The sequence below is a fragment of the Trachurus trachurus genome (genome assembly GCF_905171665.1).
Source record: "Trachurus trachurus genome assembly, chromosome: 15".
NCBI classification, from domain to species: Eukaryota; Metazoa; Chordata; class Actinopteri; order Carangiformes; family Carangidae; genus Trachurus; species Trachurus trachurus.
The window spans coordinates 12,014,313-12,036,639 of record NC_139906.1 but is presented as its reverse complement, the minus strand read 5'-3'; the positions used below and the strand labels follow the sequence as shown (position 1 = coordinate 12,036,639).

Genomic DNA, 22,327 nt, shown 5'->3' with positions numbered 1-22,327 from the left:
AAACAATGTCAAAGCCATCTCCTCCCTCATGAAACATTTGTAAATCCGATGGTGGTTTTTTTTGTGTTTCCCCAGGCTTGACTTGCTCTGGGTGTAGGTCAGGGCACTCACCGCCTCGGGGGCTGAAAAATGAAGGCAACATGTAAAACACCCAAAACTGCAGTTCCTCAAATAGTTAGTCAATCCCTGTACACGTACCATGTTAGAAGAACTTTACAGCAGAAATAAACATGTTTACAGCCTGGTACAAAAACAATACAAAACAAATAAAAAAAGATTTACCCCTTTCGTGGTAAGTGCACAGGCAGCAAATTTCAATATACTGCAGCTCAAAATCTGTTAGGCTTCAAGAGCCACTTAGGTGACAGGTGGGTGAGCGTATTCCTGCCAATAATGGTGATTGAAGATGGTGCAGCTCACTGTATACAGTCTGGGTTAGTGCTCTCTGCACCGAGTGCCACTCGTAAATCCATTTCTCCACACTGTGACGCATGTTGTCTTATCATAATACACAAACAGAAAGACATTTACAAACCCTGAGCTAATTTCTTGTTAGTCTTTTCTAAACAATCACATCAAAATGTGATTACAGTAGCTGCCTTTTTTTTGTTCATTTTGCCAGCACTGTCAGTCGAACCACACCCACGCACCGCTGATGATTGCTGCATATTTACACCTGCATTTTTAATGTTGCAGTGATGTTTTCAGGTCTGTGTCTCAGAGGAATAATACATACAGTAGTGTATCAGGCTTTGGCTGCACAGACAGTCCTTGATAGCAGCTTACATTTTCTTTCTGGGGGGTTGGGTGGGCTTTTGTGCCTTTTTATTGATAGGAGATGGAGAGAGACATGAAATGGGGAGACAGAGAGAGGGGAGATGACATGCAGCAAATAGGGGCATCGGTGGAATTGAGCCTGGGCTGCTGCGGTGAGGACTAGAGTCTCTGTATATGGAGGTTAGGGTCTACCCACTGAGCTAAACGATGCCCTGATGGCAGCTTACATTTATTGGTAGCTTTGGTGTATTCACAAGCTGATAATTATTACATTATTACATAGAATCATCTTTGTCATTGGAAACTGTTTGGAAAAAGGTTGGGTGCTTTGTAAAATAATTGGCAGGGGATTGGATGAACCATATATGTCGTTACTGTATATGACATAAGGAAGTGCCACAACACACTGTAGGTCTTGAAAGCAGTAAAATAAGGGAGGAGTAGGAGAAAAACACAGAACAAGAAGATATTGTCAGTTATTTAGGTAATTTCCTGTATTTTACCATGTTGCTCTGTTTAGCCTAGGAAAAAAATATTGCAACACAAGTTTAGTGCACACAGCCATAGTTCTGGTCATTTTACTCCCACTTGGGGAATATTTCCTTACTGTAAGATGACTTTCTGACCAGGCAGGTGAGCCTTTTCAAATGCAAATATTATGCGAAAGTCAAATGTACTTGCCTCAATAAAAAAAGGGCGATCTTCTGCATTTGGGGAAAGAAAAAAGAAGAAGCATTTTGACTGTCTTTCTATGGCACAAATGGAAAAAAAAAAAAAAAATGTTTTCAAAGTTTGGATATTTTTATGCAGGTAGTCAGATCAAGAAGCCTTTACAGTAGGAGGACCACCAAATAGTTTACTAAGGAGCGAAGAATACATAATTTAACAGTGAAGCACTTATGCAGCTTTACCAATATGAAATAACATTGTGTAACACCTGTACTCTCACAGAAGCCCTTTTGCCTCATGAAAAATTCAACATTTTTAAGCCACAGTGTTTCTTATTATAATGCTGGGAATGAAGTGCAGTTTTCTTTTTTCTTTTTCTTTCTTTCTTTTTTTTTTTTTTTTTTTACTGTTGTTGTTGTAAGGCAGGAGGTTTGGCTTTCTTTTAGTCCCAGAGGTGCACAGTTGAAACGTTCCTATTCTCCCACCTTGGAGTATAATAAAAGTTGTATTCTGTCCTTTTCTATTTTATCATGACTTTGTGGTTTGTTTTTTCTGTTATGCAGGGGTCTGTTGACAGATGTATTATGAAATCCAGCTGGATTTCCATGAAATTCAGTGAAGACACACATAGTGCTCAGAGGCTGAAGCCAATACACTAGACTTTTTTATTTATTTATTTGTTTATTTTGGGCGTGTCAGTTAGATCAGATTGGGTGGCAGCCGTGGGCGGGGGCCCCGGCGACCCAATCCCTGGACAACGACTCTGGCTTTAGGGACATGGAATGTCACCTCGCTGGGGGGGAAAGAGCCTGAGCTTGTGCGGGAGGCTGAGAGGTATCGGCTAGAGATAGTCGGGCTCACCTCCATGCACAGCCTGGGCTCTGGAACCCAACTCCTTGAGAGAGGCTGGACTCTCTTCCACTCTGGAGTTGCCCATGGTGAGAGGCGGCGAGCTGGTGTGGGCTTGCTCATAGCTCCCCAGCTTAGCCGCCATGTGTTGGAGTTCTCCCCACTTAACGAGAGGGTCGCTTCCCTGCGCCTTCGGGTCGGGGATAGGTCTCTCACTGTCGTTTCGGCCTATGGGCCGAACGGCAGTGCAGAGTACCCGGCCTTCCTGGAGGCCCTGGGAGGGGTGCTGGAAAGTGCCCCAACTGGGGACTCCATCGTTCTGTTGGGGGACTTCAACGCTCACGTGGGCAGCGACAGGAGAGTGGACTGGAGAGGTGTGATTGGGAGGAACGGCCTCCCCGATCTGAACCCGAGTGGTGTTTTGTTATTGGACTTCTAGCCACAGTCTGTCCATAACGAACACCATGTTCGAGCATAAGGGTGTCCATCAGTGCACGTGGCACCAGGACACCCTAGGACGGAGGTCAATGATCGACTTTGTAGTCGTGTCATCTGACCTCCGGCCGTATGTCTTGGACACTCGGGTGAAGAGAGGGGCTGAGCTGTCAACTGATCACCACCTGGTGGTGAGTTGGATCCGCTGGCAGGGGAGGAAGCTGGTCAGACCTGGAAGACCCAAGCGTATCGTGAGGGTCTGCTGGGAACGTCTGGCAGAATCCCCTGTCAGGGAGGTCTACAACTCCCACCTCCGGGAGAGCTTTGACCGGATTCCGAGGGAGGCCGGAGACATTGAGTCTGAATGGACCATGTTCTCCGCTTCCATTGTTGACGCGGCCGTCCGGAGCTGTGGCCGTAAGGTCTCCGGTGCCTGTCGCGGTGGCAATCCCCGAACCTGGTGGTGGACCCCGGAAGTAAGGGATGCCGTCAAGTTGAAGAAGGAGTCCTACCGAGCCTGGCTAGCTCGGGGGACCCCCGAGGCAGCTGACGGGTACCGGCAGGCCAAGCGGACAGCAGCTCGGGCGGTCACGGAAGCAAAAACTCGGGTCTGGGAAAAGTTCGGGGAGGCCATGGAGGAGGACTACCGGTCAGCCTCGAGAGAACTCTGGCAAACCATCCGGCGCCTCAGGAGGGGGAAGCAGTGCTCCGCCAACACTGTTTACAGTGGAGGAGGGGAGCTGTTGACCTCGACTGGGGATATCGTCGGGCGGTGGAAGGAATACTTCGAGGATCTCCTCAATCCCACTGACACGCCTTCCGTCGAGGAAGCAGAGGCTGAGGACTCAGAGGTTGATTCATTCATCACCCAAGCTGAAGTCACTGAGGTAGTCCGGAAGCTCCTCAGTGGCAAGGCACCGGGGGTGGATGAAATCCGCCCTGAGTACCTCAAGTCTCTGGATGTTGCGGGGCTGTCGTGGCTGACACGCCTCTGCAGCATCGCGTGGCAGTCGGGGACAGTGCCTCTGGACTGGCAGACCGGGGTGGTGGTCCCTCTCTTCAAAAAGGGGGACCGGAGGGTGTGTCCCAACTACCGGGGGATCACACTCCTCAGCCTCCCGGGGAAAGTCTATTCCAGGGTGCTGGAGAGGAGAATTCGGCCGATAGTCGAACCTCGGATCCAGGAGGAACAATGCGGTTTTCGTCCTGGCCGTGGAACGCTGGACCAGCTCTACACCCTCCGCAGGGTGCTCGAGGGCGCATGGGAGTTTGCCAGTCCACATGTGTTTTGTGGACTTGGAGAAGGCTTTCGACCGTGTCCCACGTGGCATCCTGTGGGAGGTGCTCCGAGAGTATGGGGTCGGAGGCCCTCTGCTGAGGGCTGTACGGTCCCTGTATGACCGGAGCAGGAGCTTGGTTCGCATTGCCGGCAGTAAGTCAGACCTGTTCCCAGTGCGTGTTGGCCTCCGGCAGGGCTGCCCTTTGTCACCGGTTCTGTTCATTATTTTTATGGACAGAATTTCTAGGTGCAGCCAAGGGCCGGAGGGGGTACGGTTCGGGAGCCACTTGATTTCATCTCTGCTTTTTGCAGATGATGTGGTCTTGTTGGCTCCCTCGAGCCAGGACCTTCAGCATGCACTGGGACGGTTTGCAGCCGAGTGTGAAGCAGCTGGGATGAGAATCAGCACCTCTAAGTCCGAGGCCATGGTTCTCGACCGGAAAAAGGTGGCTTGCACCCTCCAGGCCGGGGGAGAGTTCCTGCCTCAGGTGGAGGAGTTTAAGTATCTCGGGGTCTTGTTCACGAGTGAGGGGAGAATGGAGCGCGAGATCGACAGGCGGATCGGTGCGGCGGCCGCAGTAATGCGGTCATTGTATCGGTCCGTCGTGGTGAAGAAGGAGCTGAGCCGAAAGGCAAAGCTCTCGATTTACCGGTCGATCTACGTTCCCACCCTCACCTATGGTCATGAACTCTGGGTCATGACCGAAAGAACTGGATCCCGGATACAAGCGGCCGAAATGAGTTTCCTCCGCAGGGTGGCGGGGCGCTCCCTTAGAGATAGGGTGAGGAGCTCTGTCACCCGGGAGGAGCTCGGAGTAGAGCCGCTGCTCCTCCACATCGAGAGGAGTCAGCTGAGGTGGCTCGGGCACCTGTATAGGATGCCCCCTGGACGCCTCCCTCGTGAGGTGTTCCGGGCATGTCCCACCGGGAGGAGGCCCCGAGGAAGACCCAGGACACGCTGGAGTGACTACGTCACTCGGCTGGCCTGGGAACGCCTTGGGGTCCCCCCGGAAGAGCTGGAGGAAGTTTCCGGGGAGAGGGAAGTCTGGGGATCCCTGCTCCGACTGCTGCCCCCGCGACCCGATTCCGGATAAGCGGCGGAAAATGGATGGATGGATAGATCAGTCATCATCACACATCATCTTTAGTTTAAATAATACAAGCAACGTGGCCGGAAGGGAAAGCGGGAGAAGCAAAAGCTTATCTAGTCCCGCCCCCGTTACCCACAGAATACATTATCTTCATCACACTTTTTTGACTTTGGTGATCACCTGAACTTTCCTATAGTGCCACCATGAAGTTTAATTTAATTTCTTGGAGGATATCAAGCTGAGGATAAATTCTCACTGCCACTATCAGAATGTGAATAGTCTATTTCTTTGGTTTATTAACAAATACTTTTACAGTTTTGTGTTCACGAAGCCACTGTTTCAGCAGATAATTGGAAGATGAAGTGATTTTCCATCAAGGTAGCATTAAGATGGTTTTGATGAGAAAGGCTCAGGTAAAAAGCACCAGACTGTCTGGAAACATACCTACATTCATTTTCTTTACCAAGTTTATTCACTCTCTCAACCTTTCAGTGAAACACCCTGTGTATTCATGAAAAGTAATCCATGTGAAATTATTTCAGTCTGAACAGCCAGAAGTCTGAGCCAGAGGTTTTATAACACTGTGGTGGTGAAACTCAGGGTCGGAGGAGAAGGGCTGGAGATGTTGTGTTGTCCATAAATCCGTCTGTCCGTTCTATTCTCATGAATATGATATCCCAGCGAGTCTTTTTTTTTTTTCATATTTGGCACAAACATTCACTCGGACTAAAAGAGGAAGAGATTGGATTTAGATGGTCAAAGGTCACTGTAACCTCACAAAACATGTTTTCGTTAATATCTACCTCACTCATACGCTAATGATGTCGTAATTCAACACAAATGTCAGAAGTCACCTTCACAATGACATCACAACAAAAAACCCTTCATTATTATTCAGCGCTGTGACTCAGGAAGGGGAGATTGTGACCACGTCTCCTGCGCCAGCTGCTTGGCAAAGACTTAAAACCATAAGGCTGTAATTCTAGTTGGGTCCTTTTTTTCATCTGTTGTTAAACTCATTTCACCTTGTACTGCTGCTATTGAACATTACTTAGAGTTGTGTTAATTGATCTACCTCACAGGCAAACTGAAGAAGTGTCTTAACAAATGTTTGGAAGTAGTTCATTGGTACAAGAGTGTAAAATTCTTTTACTGCTGTTTATTTAAAGAAAATATCAAATCTAAAACAGTTCAACAGTTTATGCCCCTGGAGTTTTGGGATTATGTTTTTCTCACAGAAAACTGGCAAATATAAAACGGCGTCTAATCTCATTTCTCAATATCCTTGTCTGTTGACATTGCAGTTTTAGGTGCAACTGCTATGCAAATGTATCTGGTGATATACTAAATCAGCTACAAAATATGTTCCAGCAACTTAGATTGACAATATATGAAAATATATTGTCAATGTAAGTTCCTGGAACATATTTTGTAGCTGTGTGCCAAGAGTCTGTGCTCTGAAACAAACCTGTGAAGAAAACTGTGGCCATATGTTTTGAGTGTTAGAGATGCTTATATCTATATTTATATATATGAAAACAGTCTGCTTCTTTAAAAGGCTCTGAGATTGTAAGAGCATGATGCAAATGTAGTGTGTTCACAGTTTTTTATTCTGAATCATCAATCTAATCACACTTATTGTACATGATGTAATAAATATAGGAATTAGTCATTTCCACTACCTATTTAGGAAACATTGTTGTAAGTAAAGTAAAAATCTACACTGTCCTTCATCAAATGTGGTCAAAATGAGAAATGAATTAATTATTTCTAAGGAAAAATGTGCCATAATCTCTCTTGTAATTTGTCGACTTGTGATAAACTAACCTAACCTAACCTAAAATAATTATGACATAATAGCCAGAATACCAGCTTTCCCTATTGCTCATCTTCATGCTAAGATAAGTTAGTTGCTGGCTGCTGCTGGGAGTTTTATCAATCTCCCGACTGGACTCTCGGCAAAGAGGCAAGAAAGCTTATTTCCCCAAAGGTCGACAAGCAGTTGAATTGAGTCGGTTTATGTTTCCCAGTTATAGCTCCCCATCTGCTTTTCATGTACTTTAAGCAGTGAATTATTATGTTGTCTGTAGATGGCTTTGTAGGTAACAGATGGGCTTTAAAGAATCTCCTCATCACCAGTGAGATACTTGGCCTTAAAGGAAGAGCGAAAGATCACATTTGAAATTATTTAAGTAGTATAAAATATCATGACTCGTCTATTCCGGGTAATTTTTAACAGCCTTGTGCGGAAGTTTTTTATTTGTCCCCAGATAAATTGCTAAATATGGAAACATTTCAAGTTAATGCCATTGAGATCCAAACTTTTGAGGGCAAAAAAGGCAAAGAGCTTCCCTCCGGACAAGAAAGCAAAAGCCCTGCCTGTAGTTTAAGGTATGATGGCTCAATGAATGGATAATAAGACTGCAGAGGCAGTCTGGACAGACGGTCAGTGATCTCCCTGCAGGGAGAATAGAAGTTATTTTACAGCAGATTGCCTCACACTGCCCACACGAGCTAATTATACAGACTATTCATGCGAGTCATGTGGCAGAATTGTATAATTACAAAGTCCCTGTTCCTGTGATAATGTGCTATGTGAAAAACTGATGGAGATCTTGGTTTTACAAGTGATATGAGCCTATTAGGTGACTTTCTTTCTTTCTTCCTTTTTTTTTTTTTTACCCCGAGGCACAGTACGTTTTATTTTACTTGCACATGTTTTCACTTAACACAATTACACAATGTTACACAAAGTGGACTTGTCTTTGAAGATGGCCTTTTCAATAATCTCTTCAGATGAAAGTAATCTCACTTACTCCTCTGGGGTACAAATTGAGGCTGAGCGTGTGTGTGTGTGTGTGTGTGCTGTGTCTGATGTGGAGGTGAAAAAGGCCATGTCATAAGATGAGTCTTGACATAAAGTGGTGGCAGTGGACTGTTTGCGTTAGGGTGAAAACGGGAAGTGTGTCCCTGACAGGTCTCAGCACTCAGAACAAGGTCAGTGGTTCCTCTGAGCAAAGCCATGGAGACTCTACAGCTCTGCTCAGCGCCACGTCCACGACTGGCAGGCAGGGCCGGCGGACAGGAAAGGTGACGAGGGCAAATCAACAATCTCAACACACATATGAGCACAGACAGATCTCCTAGCTCGAGTATGGTGAAGTGCTCAGACTTTGGGGAAGCTATTTAAAGTCCTGACTTCCTTTTTGAAGTTTCCAACTTTAGGGGGCACAGAGCAGTCAAGTGGGGCCACCTTAGGTATTATCTGACAACATGGGAAAAAACACCGTTCCACCATCGACCCAGCGAGTGTGAGCGGTGAGATATCATGTCCTTGTTGCTGCAGGAGCTAAAAACTTGAACTGTGTCGTCCTGGTGAAACACTTTGCCTTCAGGTGAAAACGAGCAGATGGTGACTCCATGAGACTGTGTTAGTCACCATCCTCATCAGACCAGCAGCATGGGTCCATGGCTTCAATGGCTCTATAATGTACAGGAAAAAAATAGCAATCAGAAACCCCCCCCCCCCACCCCGCAACTGACTAATGCAACGCTGACTCATGCAGTCATAGCTGTGTCGACGGTGGCAACGGTTGCTCCCCACAGGATGGTTGCGATCTTCAAAGGTTTGCTTCTTGAACCTGTTACAGCGTCTTCTCGCCTTGCAGAGGCAACACAAGCTCTTTAATGTCAGGAAGCCAGGGAGTAATTTGGTGCATGTACCACAGTCACTAAGAGGGAGGATAAATATATTGTGTCTCAGTAGCACAGTGAAAGTGAAAGACGTCATATTTATGGCGTCTTGGGTAACTCGTGATTATTTTTTATTGCTCATAATCTGCCCATTACTTTCTTGATTAAAACATAATAAAAAAAAAACTGTGAAAAATGTCAGTCACAACAATCAAAATGACAATCCAAAGCAACAGTTCAAAGCCTCTAAACAAAAAAAAATTGCCATAATGTTGCAACAAGAAAAGCAGAAAAGTCTCATAGTGAAAACCTGCTGCTACGTTCTTTTTTTTTTTAAAGGGACTTAAGCAATGACTGCCAATCATTTTTTGTCTTTGAGACGCTGCTTAAATGTCTAATCACAGGAGCTCCAGTAGGACGCTATTGTGAAAAACCACTGTAGTATGACATTTCAAATGAGTGAGTGACACAAAAGTACCTGTGCCATGTAATTGGTGCATGAGTTAATGGCTGCCATCTGATCTTTTCTTGAGACCGTGATAACTGTTCTCATCCCCTCAATAGCAGTTTCTGTAGCCTCTCAGGGATTTACTCCTGTTGGCCTTTCTCTCATCGTTGATCGACACATGGGAGTGCGCAGTGATCCCTCAGGAGTCTGAATCTAGTCATTATCTGAGTATACTTTGAGCGTTTCCCCCCAGGGAGTCGACTCAAGTGTTGTGTAATCTTCACGTAGCAGACGTAAGAAAATTGATTTTATATGAAAGAAAGGTTTGAGTTGCTGCAGTTTATTACAGACAGAACTGACGAATGCTTGTGCCTGAAAATGTGTCTCTAATAAACTCAGCATGTAGTGACAGTGAATCGAAGTGTACATTAAGCGGAGAGAGTTCACAATGAAGCGTTTGGCTCTTATTCTGACATTTCATTCAGTCGTCTTTAAGAAGGCCTGGTTAGCCTGGCTGACAGGACGCTGGCGTTTGAGTTTGAAGTGACAGATCACTTCTCTTGATCAGTTGTTACCTCCAGTCGCAGGAAGAGCAGTGCGGTTGATCAAAGGGTCTGGTATCTTATGAACAGAAATCAGATGTAAGCTGTATGTGCAGAGGGAGGTGCGCGCGTGGCGAGGGGAACCAGTGGGAGAGTGTGGTGGCGGCTACGGATGTTTGCTATCCTGCTTTTTGACTAATTTTATGTTACTTCAGTGCAAAAAACATATGATCTGAAATCTTTATCTCATATTTAAGTCATCTTCCATTTTCTTCCATAGTTTAAATATCCCAAAGCCCAAGGTATCATTTGCAATGTTTTAGTTTTTTCCCCCAAAACTCTAACATATAAGACAAAAAAAGGAACATTTTAAATTAGACATTTTTATATAAAAGAAAACAATACTTATTGATCAACAGTATCTGCTGTCCAGCTGATCAAGAGGCCAATTGATTGTAGATGTATTTCCCTTTATCATCACAACCTGACAGCTATAAATATTGTGAGAATGATTTTTGCGCTCTTTTGTTCGTCTGGGTTCACTGCAGCTAGTTAAAGATTCTGGACACTGATACTGGACGTGTAGCTTGTTTGTTGTTTGTAACCGGTTGTTGTTGTTGTTTCTCTGAGATTAATCATGAGGCTCATATATGAGAATAGAAATGAGTGTAAATTAAGATTCGTAAGAGATTCACAATGTTAATTTAATATATTCAGACCAGTACCCAACACAGACACACAGCAGCTATGTCCCCAGCCCAAGTATTGTCTGTGTTCCCAAATGTTCAACTGGGGCCCCTTGTGCAGGGGCTGGCATCGGGGCCCAGTTTGATCACATATGCCCCATGTGTGTCTGCAGGTGGTGTGAAGGTGGGTTATGAGTTGGCCTCATTGTTAGCAATTATTCTTCATTCCCACATGGACCGTTTCCTGTTTCCCCTTTTTGTGTGTGCGCGTGCTGATAGTTTTGCCAAGGTGGAACATGAGTGTGGTAAAAGTTGGGATCAAGATGAATGATCAGTTGGTATCAGATGTATGGTCGGCTAATTGTTTTTGGATGTTATTCTCCTGTTTTGTGATTATTGGCTGAAACTGGTAAGATCAATCTCCAACATATTATTTGCCAGCTGTTTACAGTAGATACATGGAACAAATTTGATGAATTTCACGCTTTCTTTGCAAAAATGTGCACTCAATGTTTATTTTCTTCAAAATAGATCAGTGCCGTTTTGAACTGATTTAAACTCTTTGCGCACCTTTACCTGAAACCTTTAGTTTTCAGATGTAAGAATGCACTTAATAATGAACCATCATTTCTTGCAACAAGAAAAAAAATCCAACAATCAAAAATGCAATGCCATGTTGAAATCCGGAAAAAATCTTAAGATAAGAAAAGAATTGCAAATGTTTTGTCAAAGGTTTTTTAAAAAAGTATTTAGGGTAACAGAGCATCAGTTCAAACCATTTTAAAAATGAAGCATAACCACTGATAGTGAGGTGTTATTTACTGGAGTAATTGTGTTGGTGGAGAGAGTGGGATCAACATTTCAGGACAGAATGACACTAATATTCTCAATATGTTCTCAAGCACACATTTTCGTTTTTGTATTATACTTTTTTATTTTTTTTCATATGAAACAAATCAATTCTTCCAATGTCTTTGAAGTGTGAAATGTCTTTTATCATGAATTCTTACAGTACATTCAGTTAATGTTAATCTGAAAGAAAACATCTTTGAACTTGGCACTTAGAAAACAACCACAAAGTATTGTCACCTTTATTCATTTAGAACAAAATTTACAAAGCCATTCAAACAGTCATTTTTTTAATACTTTTATGTTTTTTAAACTCAACTGTTGAGAATATTCAAAATACACTTTTTAATGTTGCTTCTCTCTCTCTTTGTACTTACAAATATGTACATTAAAGTCTCGGTATCCTGTCACATGTCGTCCCATAGACTCTTGATCACTTGTAGTAGTAAAAATCCTTTTTTTTTTTTTTTAAGGGGTTTATTTATATCTCTTCACACGGTTGGCACTCTGTTGAGCTCTCCACTATCTCCTGGAGCTGGAGTGTCTGTGAATGTTGGGTGTGCTCAGATGGATGTCCCGTGGCTGGGCTCATGGGCTTCTGGGATGGGTCCTCCTGGCACTGGTTGGTAGGACATTGGCATGGGTGTCTTGACTGGGCTCTGCCGGAAGAGGCCCCCGTTGGGCGCCCTGTGTTTGCAGCGGATAGAGGGCATGGTGGCACTGCTGAGGGGCAAGGGCAAGGTCCTGCCAGCGGCTGCGCCCAGTGTCCTTCCTGCCCCATGACCCTCCTGGAGGAAGGTGGTTACAGAGAGTGGCCGCGGCCCCCGATGGGTTGGGTAGTCCCGAGCAGACAAGGCCTCCAGGGACTGGCTGGGCTGCATGCTGCCAATGTCCAGAGCAGAGATCTCGATAGACTGGCCTGGCAGCTGCTTGTGGGCCAAGTCCTCGTCCAGGAGGCTGTTCAAACGCTGGTGGACCTGTTCCAGGTTCACCTCTTTGTCCTAAAGATAGATGAAAAGAAAGGCAGAGCCACAGAGTGTGTGTGGAATAAAAGAAGCCAAGAGAAAGGATGGTGGATAGAGGTTTTAATGGAAGGGAGAGCATGAATGTAATTAAGAATGAGTGTGATAAAGAATAAAAGTGAAAATGAATGTGCAGTGAAAGGGGTTAAGAGGTTAAAAGAATGAATGGGATGAGGATTGAGAGTGAAAGAGGACAGAAAAAGAGGAGTTACAATGGTTGTTTCATTATCACCATCATGACCAACTACCCTCAGTACAGGCGATGCACTTCTACTCTATCATTCAGTTAGAGACAGCCTAACACACATCTAGCAATTCTCATGTAGGTTTGGAGGATGCTAAAATAACTGACTGCCTTATTTCTGCTTCCCAAACATATACATTAAGAATATACTGGAATTTCTCAAGCAGTCAACATCAAGAGGGACATTACCTTAAAACAGTAAATCTTAAATATGGGGCTGTAAAAAGGTAATGTCTCCATTTCTGAGATGAAGTTAAATGAAGATGTCTCTTCATGCAGAAGTGTTTAAATTTTCTCCACAATTAGGTGACCACACATCTACAGGAGGTGCCTCTTGCATGAAGAGCATCAGCTGTTAACAAGACACGCTCAAACGGACACACAAACCCAATGAATTGGACTTTGTGACAATAAAATTCACATGGACGTGTAGTTTAAATCAGTTAATCTAAATTACAGTCTAATCATCTCATTCTTCAGTTCCAGAAACAGGCATCAATGAGACAAGTACTGAATGGGAGAGGAGAGGGAGAGGCCAAACAAAGAGCATGCAACTTTTTTTTTTTTTTTTAAATCACATACAGATTTTCCATTGTTTGTTACCATGCTCGCTTTTGGCTGCACCCTGCCCTCCACACACCAACATTTTATCATCATGCACCCATTTAAGTGGAGCCACACAGAAAACAGATAAAACCAAAACGGCAAATAACAGAGACCATGGGGTGAGATGACAGATGAAGCAACTACAATCTACCCCTGCCCGGCCCCATGCCCCGCCCCTTCGCCCTGACACAGCCAATGACCATTCAGTAGAGTATGTCAGGCCTCTCCTGACCTGTGTCAAGAGCCTTGGCCTCCTCCCAGTCTCTCTCTTTGTCTGTCCATATGTCCCGCCTCCCTTCCGGTGAAGCGCTTGTTATGTCATTATATGTCAATGGACCAGAAACCCTTTCCAGACCATAATCCTTAGTCACCTGCTGGAGATGATAGACAATGATACATAACCAAAACGGTCCCAGACATTGACATATAATTACAATTAATTACTACTAAGGCAAAAAGAGGAATAGTTCAGCGTTTTGGAAAATCCTCTGATTTCCTTTCTTTCTGAGAATCACGTAAAAGATCTAAAGTCTACCACTCTCATGCCTGTGTGGAAGTGAGACTTAAATCATTTGTACAAAATATGAGCCACTGAGCTTGAAAATATCTGGTTCTTTGTCTAAAAAAAACTGATTTTGTGTTTTTTTTTTGTTCTACATCCCCCTTGGTGCATTTAGTGTTGCTATTACAAGATTCTGCTCACACTGGGCAGAGGCAAGAAATGTCACTGTTCTGAAAACGAATGCAATTACTAAAACTAATCTGCAACTTAAATAGGGTCATGACTATGGTTTTAGTCCTATTAGTTTTCAAACCAAGACACTGTGTCTTCACGCAACTGCAACGACAAAGCAGTTTTAATTCACACCTCACCTCTAAATTGCTTTTTTATTTTCTCCATCGTAACAGCAGCCAGAGCTCGCCGGTACTTTCACATTTTCAACAAGAACCTTTAAAGTTCTTGAAGCACTAATGTGTGAAACCTCAGTCTGTGGTTTTTAGAGTGAGTTACTACTTTTAACTACTTCTCGGTGAACAGCAGGCAAGTACAGTTGTCGCTGTGAGATTACAGGGGAACCGGGAGAGAAACTGTTTAACAAGGTAACTCCCACAGATGAACCTCTGACTGAGCCGAACTGTTTCCAATCTTCATGCTGAGTTCAGATAATCATCTGCTGGCTGCGGCGTCTCATTTAACACAGACACTGGAGTGGTATCAATCTTCTCACCTAACTCTCAGAAAGAAAGCAAATGTTTCCCAAAAAATTGCGCTGATGCTTTATATATGGCTGATGTGGTCCAATAGCATTAAGTTTGAATGGCTGTCATAATGTCCACATACTGTATGTCTGGGCTGTCATGGTTCCAATGACTCTTATTTAAAGAGCTCCGCCACCCAAATCTTTTGAACATGTAACACTTGTTTCAGCAGGTTTGAACAATACTTACAACAATTTCCATCAAGTTCCATTTTTTTTAGAATAAACACACTGAAACAATAAACCTGAACTATTAAGTCTAAATCTTAGATATTATATTATAGTGACAAATAGAAATTTAAATTTGATCAGATATCAAGAGGAATGCTTTGAATCTGCTTGCAAAAATAAGAATAAAGATGTTTATGTTGATGTAGGAATAGGAAAAGGAAGCCAGCTGTCACATTTAAGCAACAAAAACTGGAAGATCTTCATCCATTTCCTTCTATCAACAAGTAGATACGTTTTTTTCCCCCATACACTTCTGTTTAGCTTTTGATTTTTTTTCTGCTGTCCCTGTTGGATGCAACTGTAACCGAGAAAACTACAAAACTTTTAGCCACATTTCAAGCCTGAACAAGGTTATTGTTTGTTCATCAATAGATTTTGAGTGGAATATTGCTTCTGAACATGTCTACAAACATAATAATCACCGAGCACAAAACCACGGTTGTACTCAGACAACACATCAGACAACGCTTATGTTCTATAAATAATGAGACAGTGATGTTTGCTGTGAATCTCACATGACAGCAGTATGTGGTTATTATGAGAGCAGCTGAGCACAAAGACTGAAATAGGAATCGACACCAGTAACTCAAACTCCTGTCTACAGCAAAAAGTTTGATTTACTGTGATTTATTTATTTATTTATTTCTCAGGACCAGACTGGGTCTTAAATGGCATGAGTCCTCAGTCAGTGGTTCAAGTCAAACAGGCAGGTCAAGGCTCAGATTGTTTGCTATCTGCTTTTGCTCACACTTTAGTTCAGGGATCCATGTCAAGCCTTAGTTGTCTGGACGCCTCATGCAGAGGGGCTGCCCAGTCCACAGCAGCAAAATGAAGTCAGAGCTCTAAAGCATTAAGACTTGAATGGATTAGCTAAAGAGAGCTATTGTACGACTGAAGCACTTATCGACTCAGAAGTACAATTTCATTGTGTGGTTTTGAATTTGTAATACAGCGTTATTTACTGCTATCATTCCAGCTGCGGTTCTCTCACATGTGTGACTGTGACTTCAACCCAAAACGTGGGCACTGCCTCTGTGTGTCAGTATGAGAGAGAATCACATAAAATGTGTTTGAGAGAGAAGCCTCAGAGAAGTCCCTAACAAAGCACCCCAACCTCTCTCCCAACATGAGAAGGAATGAGTAGATTGATCACATGATGTCTGGACTATCATCCGGGGGCACACCTATTATAACTGGGTGTACTGCAGCTCTACTAAATCGGGGCTGGCGTCAGCGCCTGGTGGATCCATAAAGTAGAGTGTGGCAGTGGCATCTCTGGGCAGGACCGGGGGGCCCGGGGGTCTCGGTCTCGACCGGGGCCTTGGAGGGGCAGGGGGACCCATGGTGGCCACCATGGCCCGGTTCTGGGTTAGCAGGCTTGGGCCAGGGCCCTGGCCCGACGAGTTGTCAGTGGTCACCTCTTTGGGCTGCTCTCTCCGGCAGTGGTTGCTGTTCCACCAGGTCTCCAGCGCGGCCACCAGCAGGGCCAGCAGCAGCCCGGCAGCCAGGATGCAGAACACACCGGCAAAGCTGTGGAGACGCAGCGCGCGTCCCTCCGGCTGGGCGTCTGCGTAGCTCTGCAGGTCACAGCGGCCTTTCTTCGGCCACCATTTCTGCTTCAGGATGTCAAGGTCACCTTTTTCCTGAAGCTCCAAAATCCTGTAGGAAGGAGAAACAGTGAGTAGTTCTCTCACGCACAGCGTGACAGATAACACCACATGAAACCCGGACAAAGCCTTCAATGACATTGATTCAGATCATGTTAAATGCTGGCTAATCAAATTACAGAGAATGGAAGTGGAGAATGGGAAATTAAATAATTTCCAAAGACAAACATGAAGGAAAATTGGAAAATCAATGTACAGTAAGGCTGCTATAGATGAATACAATTACACAAAAATACTGTGTAGATCACATAAAACTAATACAGTTAACTTGTGACAAAACTAATAAAAACATGAGGTAACAACCAATGCTAATACAGTTCATTAACATCAATTAAGACCCATGGAGGGTAAAGTGCTATTAAAAGCTGCAGATTGCATACTGTAGCAGCAGACTGTTAGACGTGTTACTGACAGCAGCGTTGAAACAATTAATAAATGCTAACAAGAGCTACAAGAGCAGATCTATGTAAACAAGTCAAAGAAAAAACAAATCACAGTGAGATTAATTGGTTTCATATCGAACTATATAAGCATGAAAACAAAGATGATCAAATACTACAGTCAGCCCATTAGTTGGTGCAGAAAGGGCTGAGAGGAATAGATGGATGTTCTGGTGGAGAATAATGACGGCTGAGTACAAACAGAGGCGAGACGGTGAATCTGTCCCATCGGAGCGGTTAGCTTTCTGCACACTCATTATTCAACCTCTTCAGCAGTGAATGCCACATACTGACTTTTTGTGCACAAACTTGCACATTCATTCAGAGCGTCAAGGCACACCCAGGTATGTGTAAACACAGCTGCCAAAGCTTTTGATATGAAATCATTTATAGACAATCAAGAAACATCACAACTCCAGACGCCTTCAAATTCCTTCTTTTTTTATGAAAAATCTTTCATCCAGGCGCTGTTTGTAGTTTACAGAGTGATCAATCCTGCACCTTCAGATGCTGTTTGATTTCTATTTAAAAAAAGAAGCTTCCAGTCCTAATTCGAAAATCACTAATATGACTCATGTAAGACAACAGTGAAAATATGTTTGTCTCATGTCTGAGGCCAAAACAGATTAACCAAAGACAAAAGGTAAACAGTACACAGTGAGAATATTAAATTTGTTCCTCTCTGTCTGCTTCTGTCCAGAGAAAGTGCTCAGGTTGCAAATGCTCAAGCTCTAAGTACAACTTTCACTGAATCCCAGCAAAACAAATACAAAAATGACAGTGTAGCACAACGAGGGTGATGTCTTCATAGCGGGGGCCACCTGTTAACGTTGCACTGGCCAAAGTGATTACTGAGATCTGGATCTCACACATGATAAAAGAAAGCCTGCAAGGTAGTTAAACTTGTTCAGAAGGGAAAACAAAAGCATAAGGTAAAAATGTGGCCAATCACTTTAACATCCATCATCATTTTGAAAGCCATGGTTCAGCTTTAATCCACTGTACTTTTGCCGTACTGTGGTTGTGTGCAATCAGACTTTACTTGTGGACTCGCTGGTTTCACCTCCAGATAAAGTGGCTAAACCCTGAGTTTGTGCACAACCTGTCTGATCATCTGGCCGTTGGTATATTATGCCCATCTTGATTTCTCTTTTTCAAATCGCTGTGTTTCCAAATCCCATTTGGTCTGTACAAAGTTATCATATCCAACAGGACGGATGCCTGGAGCTTAGCTGTAATACACCTTAGATATCCTGATTTCAAACAATTTACAGGACGGCTGATACCAGCACCAGGAGGTACTAGCTGGTACTGCTACTGCTGAGAATGAATTAATGCTTCACAATTGATACATATCACCACCACATATTATAACATGTGTGTATGTGGACATACTTCTGAGAGAAGAGGTCTCTGTAAGGACTGCCGTGCTGCAGGGCAATGCCGTAGCCTCTGGTGCTCATGCTGTTTCCTGCTACGGTCAGCGTGCAGTCGTCGTCTGTCAGAGCAGCGTACTCCACCACCGCCATGTCCCACAGAAAGGCATAAGACTCTCGCTTTGCCTGGAAATAGAACAAGTTCCCGGGACACACACAAAACACACACGCAACAGCAAAATCGATTATGACAATGTGAAGACGGTGACGCTAATTTATCTGCCGCATCGGAAAGAACGACTTTAGAGACAAAATGATCCTCTTAAACAACATCATTCCCCGGTGACTAATATTCATCAAGTCAGTGGAAATAATTTCTTTGCTATTTTACACCTTGAACTCATGTCTCTGTGTTGGTGGGAGTGTGGCAAGAACAAACAGAGCTCAGTAAGGCTGTAAAATATTTGCAGAGAAATTAACATTATAATTTTTTTTCAGAGTACACACTGAATAACTAATGCAACTTTTTTTCTCTTTAACGAACATGATGTACAGTTGGATCCCTGTTTTTCCAGCTCTGTGTAGCATATTTTAAGAGACATGATCATGTGCTATTGCCTCGAGTGAAGACTCTGTCTGATATCCTACTGGACGCTTTGTTTGTTTTGGTCTGTGTTTGCCTGCACTTCTCCAGCTTCTTTCCGCTCCAGTGTAAGACCATGCTCTCAACTATATAGGGCTCTCAATTCCACTGACCTTTAATAAATAAACACATACTGTACTGGAGGAATCACATCCCCACCCATCTGTAAAACTCAGAGAAGTCAGAATGAGGAACATGCAAGGAACAGTAGATGATAATGTTAGCTAAAAAGAGCAACATACTGTAGTAATTCAGTAGCAGCAATATGAATTCAGTATAAATGTAAATAAAACAAAACAGAAATAAGATATTTATTTATTGGCAGGCTGCCCCGCCCCTAAAGGCAACGGTTGGGGAAAAACTGCAGTTTAATGCTTTTAAAGTGCATATGTCTAGACTCCATTGTAGTTTGTTTAATTATGGATTCTTCAATCTGCTCTTTCAGAGTGGGTCTGTGTAGCCATGTGCGTGTTCTTATTTGTGTTTAAGGCAGATAGAGAGAAGAGGAAATGCATTAAAAGTTAATTTAGCAGCACAACAGTTTGAGAGAATAATTAAACCCTCACTATTCACTAGATTAAAAATATCACTTTACTCACAGGCTGCTGTCAATCAGTGATGGCAATTACTGAACTAACTTTGAGTTGGTTCCTACCTGTATGTGTGACAGTAACAAGCTAGAGTTAATTATCATCAAGGCTGAGCTTATGTTTCATAGTATCATTTCTGTCGAAAGCTGAAGGTATAATTATAATGTTCATAAAATCTATTTAGAAGTAAACTAAAAGGAAGCCCTTCATTGTCTGCTTCTTACTACTGCAGTTCAACCTGTTCTGTTTTCTGTGGCTTAACAGAAACGGTGTGTTGAATACACTATAAAAAGACACAATTTGATTACATCTGACCTTTTACCATTGCATAGGTCACTAACAGGGATATAAAGTTTTTGTTTGGTGTCTCTATGAATACGATAAAAATCCCTCCAGGCAACGCAAGATTGAAGGGCTCCAATAATATTTTATTTATGACGACCAAAATAAATACTTACCTTCTTGATTCCCTCAGATGGGCTGGAGACAGAGTGCTCAAAGCCGTTGTTCTTGTTGACCGTCTTCCAGAGCTCGGCAAATGTGTTGTCCTGCTCCAGAGGGTTTGTACCTTTGGCCCGGAAATATTCATACACGGCCGAGTCCCTCACTGTCCCGTAAACCACATCCACCTGCTTGGACAGATCCTGGAATGACCTGCAGTCAGGGTCACAGTAGAAAAGTAGTTCACCACATTTGACAGAAAACTGACAGGAAATAAGAAAAAAATAATAGATAGTATTTTTGCAGAGTAACAGAATAACATTTAATTTTGGCTCAATTATTGATTTTATTGATAATTATTGAATATGGATCTCGAAAGAACACCATGTACTCTGTCTTTTCTGCGTTATAAAACTAGTCTGTTAAAGAGTGACAGTTAAGCGGGCTGAAGGGGAGTCAGGCCGAGGTGGGCTGGAATATACAAACATATCATCAGCAAACAAATGACATTAAGGGCCAATTATGTTATTTCTGTACATTGTAAACATCAATGGACTAAGGATAGTATCTGAAGTGGGTTGCCACAGGGATCTAAGATGGCTTCACAAAGAAACATTAACATCAACAGTCTGACTCGTGATTATTAATATAAAATCCTGATATACAGTCATTTTCAAAGTTTATATAAGACAGTACAAATTTGTCAGATTTTCCTTTTGTTTAAAATGCATAATCATGTTTTCCATCCTGTGTCTTTGATCTTAAAATGTTATAATACTTATCAAGATTCCCTAAACAGTGTGTTTATGTCTAATACAATTGCTTTTTCTCACATGCATGGACTGAATTACAAGGTTTTTGTCAACAAAGCTGTTACGCTTTTACTTTGTCAGCTTGTAAAATCACATCTGTGTCTTATTTCTCTACAAACATGATGCAAGAAGTTACAGACTTAGGAAACACTCCTCTCCACTGTTATTCATTAGCCACCTCAGCCTCCTGGCCTGCATCCTCGCATATACACATTTTTCACTCTGTTTAAAATTCACGCTTCAACTCCCTCCAGGTTCACTCCATCCAATCAGTAAGTCTAACATTACCACCTCCCCCTCCTATGCACCTAGGAGCAAATCACTAATCAGCATGCTCTTTATCAACCAAATTAGCTGCACCTGTAGTGTGCTACCTGCTGCTTGTGATGTTGATGCCAATGCTTTACCCGGCCACCACTTCCTTTCCTTTGCACACACCTGCAACCTGAGAAATACTGACCAGTATGGGAGTGGGGGTTCATGCACCATGATTGGACATTAACCCCTAATGCAATCTGTACCAAACTCTAATCTACCTTTCATAAACATTACTTTATGCCTGAAAACTACTCTCTGATTGAACAACCTTCGCTGCAGATGCTGTGTGAGCAATAAGAAATGAGATTCCTTGCAGCAGCCATATTTTATATGTAAAGGTAATTGCCAATTTTGTACAGCATCATTTTCGCTAAATGCCAATGTCCTTTTAATTAGAATTTGCTTCCAGCGTAATTTGAACGGCAGTCTACCCAGATTACTTACTTCCATGACTTGTATTGGAGTGATAAGTTTGATGTTACTGCATCTGTGCATTTTCTACATTTTTTTTTTAGAAAATTATACTAGATATCCAGCAGGATGTTTACACAACTCGGATTATTTTCTCTCCCGCTCTCTGAAAAGTGAGAGAATCGAAAAGCTTATCTCAGGATGATGTTGTTGGACTAATTCAGAGATTTAATTAGAGGCCTGTATCTGGTGTTAACAGTGGTTGTTGTGGGGAAAAAGCAAGCAAGACAGAAACAGAAACAGAAACAATGCAATGGATATTTCATGGTCTACGGCTTATTTTGTTAGATTAAACCAAAAGCTTTACTGCACCAAGTAAAATGCTCAGTTGTAACGGCTTACTTTTATATCACTACACAAACACTGTGACCTGTGGTGCATTGTGGAACTATAGATCTGGGATGAATCAGTCCCATAAATATTTAGATCTACCAGCTGGAGTAAATAGAATAACTAAAAGAGGTGAAAGCCCCTGTATTGTAATGTAAAAAACAATAGACAGATGGCATATTTCAAAAATCAAAGATATGGTAATATTAAACCAACCACAAGTGGTTTTATCAGACAGTGACCGTTTGAAGTACTAGTAGTCACTGTCTTGTACTGAGGACATCTGCAACCCATTTTTAAGTGCCTTTTCATGTTTGACTTCGCTGTCTCATAGCAAAGCAACATACATTTGATTCCTGATCAATACAGAGAGGTCCAACCAAGGCCTCTGTTCACCATCTATAAAAGCTGGACTATTATACGAAGCACAGCATCAATCAAGGGTACAAACCACTTCTCTCTCTCTCTCTCTCTCTGTAATGCAGAACCACAGACATAAACATGTGCAGAATTTTCTTCTTGTATGTATGCATGTCACTATTTTCCTCTGAGGTGTTCC

General features: G+C 43.0%; 1 protein-coding gene across 1 annotated transcript in view; it reads right to left on the bottom strand.

Annotated features, from left to right (window-relative positions):
- Nucleotides 1–11,881: 11,881 nt before the first annotated feature.
- Nucleotides 11,882–22,327, bottom strand: part of LOC310998606 (glutamate receptor ionotropic, delta-1-like) — a gene marked incomplete at both ends in the record, with an annotated part of 223,310 nt that continues 212,864 nt past the window's right edge. Inside the window, 4 exons of the mRNA XM_083988739.1 lie at nt 11,882–12,319; nt 16,099–16,339; nt 18,183–18,349; nt 19,855–20,050. Of these exons, the coding sequence (XP_083844865.1) occupies nt 11,882–12,319; nt 16,099–16,339; nt 18,183–18,349; nt 19,855–20,050 (1,042 nt within the window). The remainder of the gene's footprint in view (nt 12,320–16,098; nt 16,340–18,182; nt 18,350–19,854; nt 20,051–22,327) is intronic.